Raw genomic sequence first — 15,698 nt, forward strand, 5'->3', positions numbered from 1 at the left:
GGCGTAAATATTGTTGGGCTTTAAGGTGGCACTGGACTCTCGTTTCATTTTGCTACTGTAGAACAACAAGGCTGTTCATCTGGAATTATCATGGCGAGCCAGAGTGATGTGGTAATTGGGCTGGATATGAAAGGTCTGCGTTGAAATCCCTACTTTGCTGTGGAAGCTTGGACCAGGATCTCTTTCTGCCCACCTACCTCCAGGGTTGTTATGTGCATAGTAAAATGGGTATAGTGTGTGCCATCATTAATTCTTTGGAGGAAAGGTAGTATCATAGTGTACTTATATAAATATGACCAGATCGGGATCTGGGGTAGCTGCTTTAAGACCAGATTGAATCTTGTGAATGCCACTGGGTGGATTGGGATGGTTCAGATAATTTCTGAAAGCTTTTTGAAAATGGGCTTAATATATAAAATAGTGGAAACTGGTGACAGTAGAGGCTGGAAATGTAAACAGCCACGTGAGAATCTTAAGTATTTGTAATTTATTGTTGCTCATCTCTCCCCCCACCCCAAGTCAGTCTGTGAAATGTTAATGACATTGATGTTATGTGCTGGTTTCCATGTTACCCAGCCCATGAACTGCTTCTGTTTTCTGGCAGCTTTGGTTGTTGTTATTTGTGCCTTGGTTTAATGTTTATTTCTGCATGCTTTAGTGCCCAATGCACGTTATGATTGTTTAATTATACTTGTAAGCAGCTTCCTGTGCAGTATGTTGAACTTGAACCATGGTGTCTTGCGTAGGGCCACTCAGTTTGATGGTTTAATGGTTTGAATTTCTCTTGCTTTAGAGCTCATCTCTGCCACAGTAAGAGAACCCTGAATAGCATAATTGCTTCACTTGCTCCCAGTGGATATGGACAAGTACAACCTTTGTGCCTCTCTCTGCAAATGTTCACAAAATGTTTAATTCTGTAAATTCTGACTGCCGTGGCAAATAGTTACTGATAGTAGTAGCCACAAGTACTACAGGAAAATCTAATTACTGTTACTAAAGCATTGTTAATGCCTGAATATCCAACATATTTAGCTTAGGCTGATGTTTTGTGCCAATGTGTTCCTTTTAGCTTTCATTAAGCATACTGTTTCTCCTTCAAACAGGGCTTCCTGGCTTTTCTTTAATTGGGAGAACACGACGACAACAGTTTCATTGTAATTTAGACACCTTTTAGGGTTGTTTTTTAACACACCTCACACTTCCTTATTAGGCTTCCTTGTTTAGGTGAGCTGTTGTAGTTTGTGCAAGTACATCTTCCGCTTGTCACCTATTCCATTACTGCTCTTTGTTTTTGAATCTATTTCCATGTACTCAGGCTTTTTGGCCTGAGTGCTAGACAAACAAAAACCCACCCCACACAGTCTAGTGAAACTATTGCTGTGCTACCAAAGGGCGGGGGGGACACCAAAATGTATTTGGCCAGAGGAGGAGGCTAAGTTACAGTGGTGCTACTGGTGCACTGCATGCTGAGCAGAATAGTCTGGCATGCCACTGTTCAGCAGCCCCCATGCTAGTGATGGTTTAGCCTGCCTCAATGTATTCTTTATCTGTTCTGAACAGTTGAATGTACCTGCCTTCTTTTTGTTTAGGCTTATATCTTACCCAGTCCTAATTGAATAGGGTAAATAATAAAAGCACATAATTCTACCCCTCTCTCAGTCCTACATAGAACAATTATATATGTTGATTGAGTGACTTTTTCCCATTTCTTGCTGGTATACAGTAGTGTTTGACTGAACAGCCTAAATAGCCTACCTTCACCCAGGCTCATCCAAGCTTGGAAGCTAAGCAGGGCTGGCCATGATCAGACTTGGATGGGAGACCACTGAGGAAGACTGGAGTTGCTACGCAGAGAAAGGCAATGGCAAACCCCTTCTGGCCTTCTCTTATTTTCCGATGCCATATTTTTCCATGGAAAAATTTCCACCCCCACATATGTAAATCTAGTTTGTTTATCTATAGTTGTCAGGGCTGTTGTGCTGCAAACCAATCATGTTGCATGGGCTAAATGTGACAAACGTGAACAAACTCCAGGACTTCTTCATGGTCCAGGCTTGTACAATTATTTGTTTAAATTTGATTAAGAAAATGTCTTGGAAAATCTACCTGACTGCAAAATATCCCAGTTGGGAAATACTTGTAATGTTCCCTTATTCTGCCCAGCAGTCAGGTTCAGGTAGATGGAAGTTTTTGATTGCCACATGAGTTGCTTTTGGTTCTTCAAAATTCACATTCTTCTTTGCCCATCGCAAGATGTCTGAAGAGAGAATGGTCAAATAGACTGGTGATGAAGTTAACAGAGGGATGTGTGTAAGTGAGCCTGTGGCCTGTTGAAGAACATATAACTAAAGCTGTTAATCGAAGCTTTAGCAAATGAAGAATAGCGTGTTTACATAGCTCTGTTTCATCCAAACATAGCAAATTCTAAGTCGCATTTTGCATTGGAATCGCTATTTAAACAATACTGCATTATGCATAAATATTTGCATATGAAAAGCTTATGGTAATTGGAGATTCTCTTGCATTTGTGGAGAACTCCTGGTGTACTTGTTCATTAAGTATTATTTTTTTGGCACCTCAACAGCATCCATCTGCAAAAACTTGTCCATATGAAAATGTGAAAAACGTTTTTCAGCTTTCATAAAATGTTTAGCCACCGTAAATAGCTAATAAAGGCTGGAATCCAAGACTCCGAGAGCTGATGCAGACTTGCCGTTAATTTTGATTTAGAAGATAGAGCAGGAGCATGACTATTTGTGTTCCTCCCATCTCTTTGTAGCCTCCAAATGTTCACCCCCCACCCTTTCATGTCATTTGCCAGCCAAAGTTAAAATGAACCTGGGATCACTTTTAAGCAAGACTGTCAGAGCTGTTCTTGCTGCCTGGCTTGGTGCTGCTTGTATATACCCTTGAACCTGAGTAGAATGGGACAGGTGATGACCTAATATTCCTCCAGGCAGCTTCTGGGGCATCATCCCTCCATAGCTCTCAAGGCCACCTCTAAAGGCTTGACTACAATTCAGTGAATATGTTTCTGTGTTGGCCTTTATATGCTGATCTTACACAGCAAGTAATTGAAACCAGGTTGAGCATATAAATATTTATAGTAGTAACATTGGATCTTTGTTACATGAGCTTGGATCCCACCTAGATTTCCACAGGGGAGTATTCTTGCCAATTCCCCTCTCCTTTGGCAGCCCCAAATACACCCCCAGGTGCTGCTGCTGAGGGATGGGGGATACCCAGGAATGGTTTAGGGGGGAATCAAAGCTCCCCTACAGGAGGAAGGGGGGTCAGTGAAAACTGCCCCCTCCTTGCACCTGTGGAAATCTAGGCAGGATCCAAGCCATGGATTATGTTAACATATTTTGTCATGTTGCACCATATTATCATGTTATTTATTATTTACAAAATGTAATTTTTTGTAAATTTTTTATTTACAAGCCTTTCTGCTCTCACAAGAGCGACTAACAATTTAAAACATACATGATACAATCACATTTTAAAACCAACCTCCCCTCCCACTGCACCGTGGCTCAGTGGTAGAGCATCTGCTTGGCATGCAGAAGGTCCCAAGTTCAATCTCTGGTATCTCCAGTTAAAAGGACCGGGTGTTAACGGTGATGTAAAAGACCTCTGCCTGAGACCCTGGAGAGCTGCTGCCAGTCTGAGTAGGCAATACTGAACTTGATGGACCAATGGTCTGATTCAGCATAAGACAGCTTCATGTCTCATTAAAGCAAATTAAAAACAGAGTCAAAATATGTACGAAGATGTAAAACCAGCAATTAAAACATTGGTGAGGAAGGAGGGATCACTGAGGGAATGCCAAACAAAACAAAGTCTTCACCTACTGGTGGAAGATGGCAACAGACGGGGACAGATGAATCTCCCTGGGGAGGGAGTTCCAGAGCTTTGGTGTCATGACTGAGAAGGCCCTATCCCTGTTTGCCACCTGCCTAATCTCAGAAGGTGAGGGCACCCGAAGAAGAGCCTCTAAAGATTACCCTAGTAGTTGAGCAGGTTCATAAGAAAGTAGGTGGTCTTTCAGGTATGTTGGTCCCAAAACATATAGAGCTTTGAAGGTATGTCATCATTAATCAGGTTCATATATAGAGCATGGGCGAATTTGTGAATGTCTTTCTGGTTAAGCGACTTAAGTAGTGGATGCAACATGTTTTTATAACTGTTTTATCAATGACTTTCTTCCAACTTGCCTGTAAATGTAACGTCTTTGCCTCTTAAACAGACACTTATTCTCCGACATTGTTTTGAAATGAATGAATAAGTAAGCCTCTGCTGCAGTAATGGTTCATGTATTAGGCTACTAGGAGAGTTCAATCTCCTGCCACTGAGTGCTGCTGAAGGAGGAAGTGGATGTTGTGCCCTTACTGGAAGGTAGTGGAGGCACCAGGGCCTTGGTTGGAGCATTCTGTGTCCATACAGCATCTGCATGGATAACAGAACCCATACTGGGGGAAGTTATGTAATCACCTTGCTGGCTTCCACTATCCATCCAGTGTCTGTGTAAGGTTGCACAGTTTTCATCTCACAGCCAAGGGCCTCTGCCTCCTAACACCTTCTGGTAAAGGCACCATATCCTCTTTTTCATTCTGTGGTGCTCTCTGGCAGCAGCTAGAATCTAGCAACCCACCATGCAACATTTTGCTGTTAAGTACACTGTGTGTGAAGTCATAGTATTTTTGATATAGCCGGCAAAGGTGTGTCCATGGTGTCACAGGTATGGCTAGCAGTACACAAAGGTAATGAACTGTTCTCATAGTCTGTTGTTCTTTCTTCATTCATAGGAATAGAACTTCATTGAGGTCAAAACTCAGGAATCCTGCTGAGATCAGAACTGAATAGGTGAGTACAAGTTAGGAACAGAATGATTCAAATCACTCTCTTAGATTCCTGGGCTCTGTATTGCTTACATTGTCTAGAAATGTCATTCTGTTGCCCAACGTATCTGAATAGGCTGTGCAACTAGATATGTACCTCACAATAGTTCTTCAGCCTAAGTTGAGCCTGTGTCATTGGTGGTATAAGGTTAACTTTTTGTAATTGTAAAAGGAAAAATGCCAGTCTATCCAGCCTTATCACTGAAATGCCGTAGTTACCATTAATTGGTGACCTTGAGGCTCGAGGTATAACACTGAGAAAATCATGGCTTGGACCCAGAACTGTGCAAATGGAGTCACGCTAGTGGAAGGCAACTTCCCTGCCTTCCACCCTTTCACTGCAGCCTTCTTTGCCTCCCAAAATTATGTTCTTTTGGGTCAGTAAGCCTAGAGGAAAAGTGAAGAGGGGGAAAACAGCAGAAGTCATCCTCTGCAGCTGTAAAAACATTTTTCCCCAGAGGCGCTCCTGCTGCAGAAACAGAAGGTGACCATAGGATCCAAACCCAAGAATCTTAGGTTTTGTTAAAAGGTGGGACATGCTCTTTATTGTTCTGCATGGGTATAATACATTTGAGAAGGCATTCTCTGCACTGCCTGGGTGTATAACTTCATCAGTTTTGGCATGTAACTAAGGTAGACAGGAGCCAAATGATCTATTTTGTTGTATCCCCAGCCTACACCAAAACGTTTTTGATATGATAGTCAACAGCACAGTATCTTGACCCTGATATAGAAGCTGCATTTGCATTAAAAAGCTGTATGCCCACTGCTGCTTTAACGGAGCACCCCCAGCTCCCCCAAAAGTGGTCATTACTGCCTTTGCTGGTCACCTGTTGTATAAGTATCTCTGATTCAGTCCTCATGTCCCACCTAACCAAACTAAGCATTACTGGTCACCTGTTAGCTGATCCTAAGCTGACAGAGTGAAGGAACATGATTTATTCTACAGTAGGATGATTTCATAGTGTTCCTGCTTGACTGCTGTAACTTCTCGGTAACTGGCCACTCAGAAGACAGGTTTGTTTCCTATTCCATCTTCAAAATGGTAACTTCAGCTATGTAACTTCAGTTCTGGTTTTGATTACAAAGTTTAACTAACTCCCCCCACCCCTTACCTCATTAGCTCCCTGCATGGCCTGAACTACTTGAAAATAAACAAAATCTAGAAGTTGGTAGGCTTGTGAAGCAGCTTGATACGAATTCTGATTAGGAGCTCTGATGTCAGTGTAGTCAAAATGGAGCAGCAGTAGTGGGAGGAGCTCTGTTTACACATGGAGTTGTTCCTTAATCTCCCTAGCTCTAAAGTTGTTGGCATGTGACTGAGCGGAAGCACCCTTCTGTCTGTTGCTAGCTTTGTGTGCAAGTTGGAAGTTATACTGGCGTATAGGACCCCTGAATTGCATTGCATGTTGGGAAGAGCAATCCTGAAAGGGGGGAAGCTCTTAGAAGCCGGTGTGACCCCTGTTGTGGCGTAAGTGCTACTTGCACCAGCTAAACTGGGACTTGCGCCACTACAGGGACACTCACATAGTCTCTAGGGAGCAGCGCTGCAGCACGAGCCATAGGCGCCGGCACAGCCTCTCTGGCAGCATTTCCCTGGAGCAGGGGCTCAAGCCAGCACCAAAGGGAGCATTCCTCGGGAGGTGGCTGACCTCAGTCAGCTCCCAAAGCCCTATTGTCCCAGGAACACCCGCTTTAGCCAGGGCAAACTTGTGCCAGCACAGGGCTTTTAAAAATTTACACTTTTTACCTGTATTTTCGGGCCAGCAAGTCACTCAGGAGATGGCGCGGCTACGCCATTCCCGGGCCTAGCCCCACTACCTCTCCACTCAGGATTGCACTGTTTGTGTACTTGGCCAGGAGTTCATATAAATTAGCCTAAAAGGTTTCAGAAGGTAGCCACTTTGGTCTGCAGTAGAACAGGTAGATGCGGGTCCAGTAGCACCTTAGAGATCAACAAGATTTTCAGTGTATAAGCTTTTGAGTGTCATAGCTCCTTTCGTCAGATACGAGTAGGAATGGAGATCTGAGTCTTTTTATCACAGTCAGAAGGTGGAAGGGGTGCTACAAAGAAGGAACTCAGGATGTGGAGGTATGATATGCATTGTAATCATTTTGATTAGAGCAGAGGGGAAATGCTTGAGGGCTGAAAATTAGTATCTGTAGCCTAAAAAGTATTTTCATCTTTTTTGTTTCTTAGGCATCTTATAGATACCTGAGGAATATACATATATAAAGAATCCAAGGTTTTCTCCTTACGTCCCATTACAATATAGAGTGTCCTTGAAGAAGTGCTATGAGCTGAGCATCCTTGGAGCAGTGGTGTGGGGTGGAAATATTTTGCAAAATGGACAGTTTTAATGTTTTTCCATGGAAAATTGCAAATCAATCTTGTTAAGCAGTCTAAATCTGGGATATGAAGCATGGGCAAATCCCCGAGCTTTTCCATGGTGCATTTGCCTTCTTTATTAAATCAGTACTATTTATTATCTGCAAAAAATTTCCCAGAAAAGAGATCACTGCCCTGAATTAATGTGCACACACTCAGGCCTCTACTGATGAGCTCAAGTATCCACAGATAAGGGTGTACAGTTTTATTTCCCGGTATTTTTCAGGTTTAATAAATGCAGAAATTTAAAACAACAACGGAAAAGACTAATACAATGGTTTCAGCTTTCCCAGATAAATCGAAAAATTTTGGGTTTATAAAACTCGAACCCAAAAAATACAGGCTCAGAGCTGAACACTGGGCTCCCCGGGGTGTTTAGATGAATGTTGCTTGTTGGCTCCTGCCTCCAGGAGTCAGCGCAGTGTACAGCCTCTCCCCGCCCCATCCAAGCTCCACATGGTCTTAGCTGGGGTGGGGATGAAAAACTGAAGATTGTGCTATCTCCCAGCCGGGAGACAATGCAATCTTCAATCCCTACCCACCCCAGCCAAGCTCCAAGCTGGAATCCAGCTGAGGCATCGAAAAACGTAAAGGCTGGACTCAAGCCTAGCCAGGAGGTAAGTGAGGGAGGAAGGAGGTGAAAAAAAACGGTGCTGGGGCCAAAGCAGCCCCAAATAATGCTGAATACATCCGGCATTATTCGGGGTCTTCTTTTTCAGCTCTCATTGATTGCCACCATTTTTTGCCGGTACCACGCGCCCCCCCCCCTCCAAATACCAAAAAGGTATGTTGGGTTTTTTAAAAACTTTGGTATATCGATATGCACGCCCCCTATCCAAAGATGCTTTCTGTTGATAATAAGTGTAGAGGAGATTATGTATATTTTAAGTCTTGGCATTCTGGGACTGGATTCTGGTAGACTTGGCTTTGAAAAGTTAAGCAGCAATTTAGACCATCACTTATGCAGGTATGCTGCTAGTTAAGTTATTCTGAATTTCCAAAACCTGTAGTGACATTTCATATTTCAGAATGTTAATGTTAAAGCAAAATAACAAATGTCACAGTGTTTGTGGCTTAGCCTTTCTCCAGCATTCCATATTTAACATGATTTGAAATGCTGGGAATTGACGGTATAGCTCTTAGTACTTTAACTAAAGGCATTTAATGTTTACTTTACAGTGTTCTTTTGGTGTAATGAGTTCATTAAAAAAAAAGCTTTTGATGCTAATTCAGAAATCTATAATCTGTTCAGCATCTTTCACATACAGTTTTGATGATAACTGACAAGCTGTAAGTTAATTAGCACAGAACTTCCTAATGAGGATGTTAAAAATCTTCACTTTTGAATTATTTTTATATTGATGTACTCAAGACAAATTAAAGGAAACTAATGGTGATGAGTTTTCTTTACTTTTGTATGCAGATGTTTCTTCCGAAGGTAAAGTGGCAGGGGATTATGGGAGGAAATAAATGATTGCAAACTTTTTTTTCCAGATTATAACAAGAAATACTTGTCGTTTTCAAAACTGGGGGATAACCCCAAACCTATGCATCTAAAGTAAGGTTGTTAATTAGCATGGAAGACAGCTTCTTGAATTAATATGTGGTGTTAATTAACAGGAAGTCTGATGTTGTGTTGTAATTACTACCAATATTTTTGACATACTGAGTGACTGAAGGTGAATTATATGGAGAACAATTTAGTAAACACATAAGAGTCTATGCTTTCTTTTTGTTTTTCTAGAAAATATGGATAGACTCCTTCGGCTTGGTGGAGGCATGCCTGGTCTTGGGCAGGTTAGTGCTCAGTTTGTTGATGTATTGTTGATGTTATTGTTGCTTTAAATTAATAAAAAATTTTAGCAACATAATCACATAATTGCAGGTTTGAAATACAGTAGCTATAAAAGGAAAAAAATACTGCTTTCTTTTGATTGTATGTTCATGTGTATAAATTCTAGAATGGCAGCCATGTTAGTTCGTTGCAGCAGAGGACCAAATCCCATCGTACCTCATACAGCCAATCTGTTGTGGAATGAATTCCTGAAAACAATAGCCACCTTTTTCAAATGCATTGGACCTTAAGATTGCACGGACCTTAACTGAAATGTACATGAACACATGAAGCTGCCTTATACTGAATCAGACCCTTGGTCCATCAAAGTCAGTATTGTCTACTCAGACCAGCAGCGGCAAGTACTTGCCTACTTGCCTAGTCCCTTTAACTGGAGATGCTGGGGATTGAACCTGGGACCTTCTGCATGCCAAGCAGATGCTCTACCACTGAGCCACAGCCCCTCCCTCATCTTGCTTCACACATGAAGATGGAAGATCAGTCTAGTTGTCACATGGCATCATGTTTAGAGCCAGATGTATTGGCATAATTTTATCTGCTGTGCAGAGAAAAGTACAAAGAATCTGTTATAAATAAAAACCTTTGTGGGTTAGTCACCGATGACTGTTCCAGAATCTCATTCATACAGTGCCGTTTGTTTGAGCAGACCTCATGACACATTCAGTGCTATGGTGATGGCCATGCAATAAGACTGTAAGAATCCTGAAAGCTTAATAAAATAATCACATCTTTAGCATTTCAACCTCTTGTTTTGTATACAGGAGTACTGTTTATAGCAGGGGTGTCCAAACTTTTTTCAAAGAGAGCCAGATTTGATGAAGTGAACATGCGTGAGGGCTGACCATTTTGCCTGACATTCTTAATTAAATTAATTAAATGCAAATTAACTATTTTATGCAAAGTTTATTGCAAACGGCATACTTACGCCCATAACCACAGAATGCACCACAAAAACCATGGGTACATTCCTTCCTTTCCCCCAAAGCCCCTTTAAGCTCACCGGATGCCCCCCAGCTTCTAAATCTCCAACCTTCCTTCTGTAGGGAGGGAGCAGGAACTCCCTTCAACCATGCCGGGAGTATTCTGTCCTCCCCTCATCTGAGCCAGGAAATAAACTGGTTTTCATTCTCATGGAGTCCAAGATTCAAACACTCTGACATCTCCCATGCAGGGAGGAATGTGGAGTTTTTCTCCCCATGAGAGCCAGCGCGATGTAGTGGTTAAGAGCGGTGGTTTGGAGCAGTGGAGTCTGATCTTGAGAACCGGGTCTGATTCCCCCACTCCTCCACATGAGCGGTGGAGGCTAATCTGGTGAGCTGGATTTGTTTCTCCCGCTCCTACACACGAACCAGCTGGGTGACCTTGGGCTAGTCACAGCTCTCTTAGCCTTACCTATCTCACAGGGTATCTGTTGTGGAGAGGGGAAGGGGAGGGCGATTGTAAACCACCCTTAAGTGGTAGAGAAAGGGGGCATATAAAAAACAACCCTTCTCTTCTTTCCTTCTGACCTCTTTGCTCTCTGCTCGGGGCTTTGACCTCCAGAATAAACACGGGTGTCCTCTGCAGACTCGGCCTCGTCTGAACGCGCCTCGTTTCCAAACACGATACATGCCAGGAGTCATTTATTTTCCCCATCCCTTCTTTCAAAGCAGCCACTTGCCTTGGAGAGAACCTGCTGGGGGGTCTGACTCCAAACACTTCTCGCCCCCAAATCCAGCCCCCTCTCCCCCCTGCCTTTCCTTGACTCACAATCCCCCCACTCAAGACCCATCCAGTCTTCCTCCTCCCTCCCACCCACCCTGCAAATCTGGATCCCTCGCGAGGCCTCCGCAATTCAGGGAAGGGGCTGCATCTCCCCCCCACCCCAACCTTCTGCAGAGAGGAAGGAGGAAAAAGGAGAGCCAGACGGAGCAGGCCCCCCCACTCCTAGGCTTTTCGGGGTGTGTGTGTGTGTGGGGGGGTGTCTTTCCTCTCCCGGATTGGGGCCAGCCTCTGACCTCCCTTTCATTTCCCTTCCCCCCCCCCCCGGCCATCTTTCCCACCCTCGAGTCCCCCCCAACCCATCCTCAGGATCCCCCTTGACCCACTCGGGAGGAGCTGCTGCTGCTTTTCCATGCGTCAGAACAACAAAGGCCGCGTCCCCACGTGCGGGCTCTGGGTAAGAAGGAAGTGGCCTCTCTAGGTTTCAGACTCGCTGGCCTTCATTCCGGGGGGTGGGGCTGAGCAGCCAATCGAGGTGACCCTCTGCCCAAGCGTCACCCCCTCGGTTGGGGATGCAAAGCACAGGCGCAGCCCGCACGCGCCCCCTTTTCTCTCTGCAAAACAGGCTGGGGGGCCGTATTAAACCGGCCCAGGGGCCGCAATTGGCCCCTGGGCCGGACTTTGGACATGACTGGCTTATAGCAACTTCAGCTGCGAAATAAAATCTCCAGTGCCTTCCACATAATGTACCATCCTTATTTTCGGTTAACTCTTTCCCACTGTTGTGCCCATTTTTAAAAAATCTGTATTTGCTGTATAAATAAGGATTGAGGATAAATTGGTCCCAGCTCACCCATATTATTTTAGTTCTAGTTAAAGACTCCCCTTGGAAGTTCTTCAGTCTTTGGGACCATTGCCCCAAACATGACAGTCTAGATCTGTTTTGTCAAGTAGGTGTGATAGATTTGAACCAAGCTGTGCAGTTCAGCTTCCTAAATGGTTAGGGACAACAGATGCTATCCTGATTTCACAGTTCAAGTTGGGTTACCTTGACTTACCTTTTCCTTTGCTGTTTCAGCAAGCTCTAGTTTGCAATGGGGGTATCCAGTCCATAAAAACTGGGGGAAACTTTGTGTTGAGGACTGAAGATAGTAATTTTTCAGGGGAGGTGCAGATTGAGATCTTTTCAGGAGATATGAAGTTGGGCAATACTTCAGGATTTCTCATAAGACTGGGTCCTGTGTGAGAAGACCAGATGCTTGCAAAATATTGTAGCAGTCTTGAGTTGCCAAATCACCTTAAACAAAATCACTGATGCCTGGTTTATTGTGTGTTATCCGTTGTTGTATCTGATCTGGTAATGTGGTTCCATGCTGAGTAAGACAGACCTACCAAAGCATAAAGGCTGATGCTAGCAGTAGGCCTTCATTGGGATTAGAGAGAGAAGTTAACATAAATGCCTCTGGAATCTGTGCATGATAGTTTTGTGAGCTGGCAGTCCTGTGTTTGAACGTCATCTGACATTCGTAGCTTGGCATGGGGATGGGAGGGGGAGGAAGTTACAAAATGATAGCATTTAACTAAGAAATGGAATCCTGGATCCTGATGGGTTGTGCTTGATGTAGAATGCTGCATGGTAGAAGTTTTGGGGGCTATCTGTGGTGTCTGAAATTAGTGATTGATCTAGTATCGATGGTAACTGACTAGTTGAGAGATGCCATTATTACCAATTGCTATGGAGAACTTCACCCCCCCTTTTCTTGCAGATTACAAAATGATTTTTTAACAAATGTGGAAACTATAATTTAATTATAGCTGAAATTTTGTCATTGTTCTAGTGACTTGTAAAAGTTTTCATTGCCCTTGTAGCCTGTTTTGAGTAAACACACTTGGATTCCTACATGACTAGCTGCTAGAGCCTCTGGTAGCCTGGCGATGATTGTATGCAGGCATGTATTTCCATGCGGAGTGCTGCCATGGCTTTTGTTTGCACCAGAAATTTAGCCCCATGTTTACCTCCCATATGAAGATCGTACAGCTGGCATCCTTGCAAGGCCGTGGGACAGTGGCTTCACACTGTCTCACCCGTGATCATTTGGGAGCCAAATAGTATTTGAATTGGGCTTCAGATGAATGCAAGGCAACACACATACAGCATCCTTATAAATCAGTCCTACATTGAAAGGCAGCTGGCCTGGAACTAAATATATAGGACTGTGTAGCCTGACTTAGCATGTCCTGTTTCCTGCTCCCCTTGACAACTCAGAGAAAATATTGGTCTTAAAAATATTGGGCATCTTGTGAAATAACAAAATATTTAATTAATATGTGTGTCTGAATTGTCACTTTGAGAGCCTTGTGTCCTTTTTTGTATGGTACTGAGTTCTCAGTTTTGCAATATATATATAGTTGTCACAAATGTGCTGAATGTTTCTGCATACCTATCAGAATGACATCGTTGTTAGAATATTAAAAATACCCTTTAAAGATGTGTGTTGGATTCATTTGGCCCCGAAGTCTGAGTAAACAATTTTGAATGTGCAGTGTTTCCTTAAACTTGGCCAATTGTAACATTGAGCTATCGTGGAACAGTTCCATGAGTTCTGTTCCAGAAGATGGTAAAATTAATACCCCCCATACATGCAATATTTCTTTTTCTCGTAATAACCATTTTTCAAGTGGTACTGTTCAGGCTGAGGCGGGGCGTGTTTGCATCTACTGGTGATGTCTGTTGAGGCAGCGAATTGAAAACCCAGCCTCTGAAATCAGTCCAGTGTTCCCTGTAATGAAACTCTTCCTGCTCTCGCACGGCTGCGTGTTCTGGGGGCCTCCACCTGCAAGGCCAATATGTGGGGCCTCTCTAGTTGGACCGCAGGACCCAGCTATGCAGCTACTTTTTTGTTGACGAAAGACTTTGAATTTTCCAAACGAAATTTGCACTTGCTTCGTTTCCTTTTCTGAATTCCAAAATGTCACTTCTAATGCACAATAGCATTGACAGCTGGTGACATGATGATGCGGGTGGGCGGGTAAATAACCCAGAGTAACACTGTATACAGCCCTCAAAACAGTAACTGAAACGCTAGCCGAGAGTCTGTCCTCGAATCTGGAACACGGCATCTCTCTCCATTTGCTTATTGCAGCTTTGGCAAGGATCTTTTAAAATTGCATCTTGTGGGAATAGACGTAAAGGTAGATCGTTCCTTTTTCCGAGGGCCATGGTGGGGGAGGGTAAGGGTGACCTGTCTCTTAGACGTGTTAGCACTTCAACTGGAAATAAAGAAGCAAGAATTGCAAATAGCTATTTTGTTTGAATAATGGGCTTGCCAATTAGCCATCAAGTGCTTCCATCTGTGAAATTGTTGATCAGATGGGTTAGCTGGGACACTTCCAGATTAGGGCATTGTACATGGCACTTGAAAACTGTCACTTTGAAAGAGGTTTCAAGTACTGCACCGCTTGATGTTGTAGAAGCTTTCCTTTATTTTTTTATTTTTAGAACTCATTGATAAAACCTGTAGCAGTTAAGAGACCTGCTACTGATCTAAAAATCCTGTTGTACGTGCTGATCTAGCGTATGTAGAGGTTGAACACAGTCTAGTTTTCTTTCACAGGCTTTCTAATGGCAGGTAAATGATCTATTGTTTAAAAAATACTGAAGTCAAGTGTGTAACATGGCCCTTAGATCAGCCTGTGTACCAGAGGACTGGAGAATGACCAATGTAACACCCATTTATAATAAGGTTCCAGAGGGGACCCAGGACATTACAGGCCAGTTAGCTTAACATCTCTGTTCCAGGTAAATTGATGGAAAGCATTATTAAAGATAGAATTGTCAAGCATATAGAAGGGCAAGCAAGCCCTGCTGAGCAAAACCCAAGATGGCTTCTGTAAAGGTAGGTCCTGTCACACTAACCTTTTAGAGTTTTTTGAAAGTGTCAGTAAGCATGTGGACAGGAATGAGACTGTGGACATTGTGTATTTGGATTTCCAAAAGGCTTTTGACAAAGTCCCCCACCAAAGACTGCTAAGCAGACTTCATAGTCATGAGTTAATAGGACAAGTCCTCTTATGGATTGAGAGCTGGGTGAAAATAGGAAGCAGAAACTAGGAATCAATGGTCAGTTCTCCCAATGGAGGGATGTGAGCAGTGGGGTCCCTCAGGGATCCGTGTTGGGACTGGAACTTTTCAACCTGTTCATCAGTGACCTGGAGCTGGGGATGAACAGTGGGGTGGCCAAGTTTACAGATTACACCAGATTATTTAGGTTCGTTAAAACAAAATCGGACTGCGAAGAGCTCTAAAAGGATCTCTTCAAATTGGAAGAATGGTCATTAAAATGGCAAATGCGATTCAATGTGAGCAAGTGTAAAGTGATGCATATTGGGGTAAAAAATCTCAGCTTCTCATATACACTGATGATATCTGTGCTGGCAGCGACAGACCAACAAAGGGATCATGGGGTGGTAAGTGGATAGCTCGATGAAGATGTCAACCCAATGTGCAGATGCTGTGAAAAAGGCAAATTCCATTTTGGCCATAATTAGACAAGGAATAGAGAATAAAACTGCTGCTATCATACGGCCCTTGTACAAATCTATGGTGAGACCACACGTTGAATATTATGTACCGTTCTGGTCACCACACCTAAAAAAGGATATTGCAGAGCTTGAGAAGGTGCAGAAAAGAGCAACAAAAAATGATCTGGGGGCTAAAGCAACAGCCCTACGAGGAGCGGTTAAAACAGCTTAGGGCTGTGTAGTTTAGAAAGAAGGCGGTTAAAGGGAGACATGATAGAGATCTATACAATTATGCTGAAGCTGGAGGGTGAGATTCAAAACATAAAAGGAA

The 15,698-nt window shown here is 43.3% G+C and overlaps 1 protein-coding gene across 1 annotated transcript in view; it reads left to right on the plus strand.

The window, feature by feature from the left end:
* Positions 1 to 9,027: 9,027 nt before the first annotated feature.
* PSMD14 (proteasome 26S subunit, non-ATPase 14) overlaps positions 9,028 to 15,698 on the plus strand; it is a 58,451-nt gene continuing 51,780 nt past the window's right edge. Inside the window, exon 1 of the mRNA XM_056861288.1 lies at positions 9,028 to 9,087. Coding sequence (XP_056717266.1) covers positions 9,040 to 9,087 — 48 coding nt within the window. The 5' untranslated portion in view covers positions 9,028 to 9,039. The remainder of the gene's footprint in view (positions 9,088 to 15,698) is intronic.

The sequence above is a fragment of the Euleptes europaea genome, chromosome 15 (genome assembly GCF_029931775.1).
Source record: "Euleptes europaea isolate rEulEur1 chromosome 15, rEulEur1.hap1, whole genome shotgun sequence".
NCBI lineage: Eukaryota > Metazoa > Chordata > Lepidosauria > Squamata > Sphaerodactylidae > Euleptes > Euleptes europaea.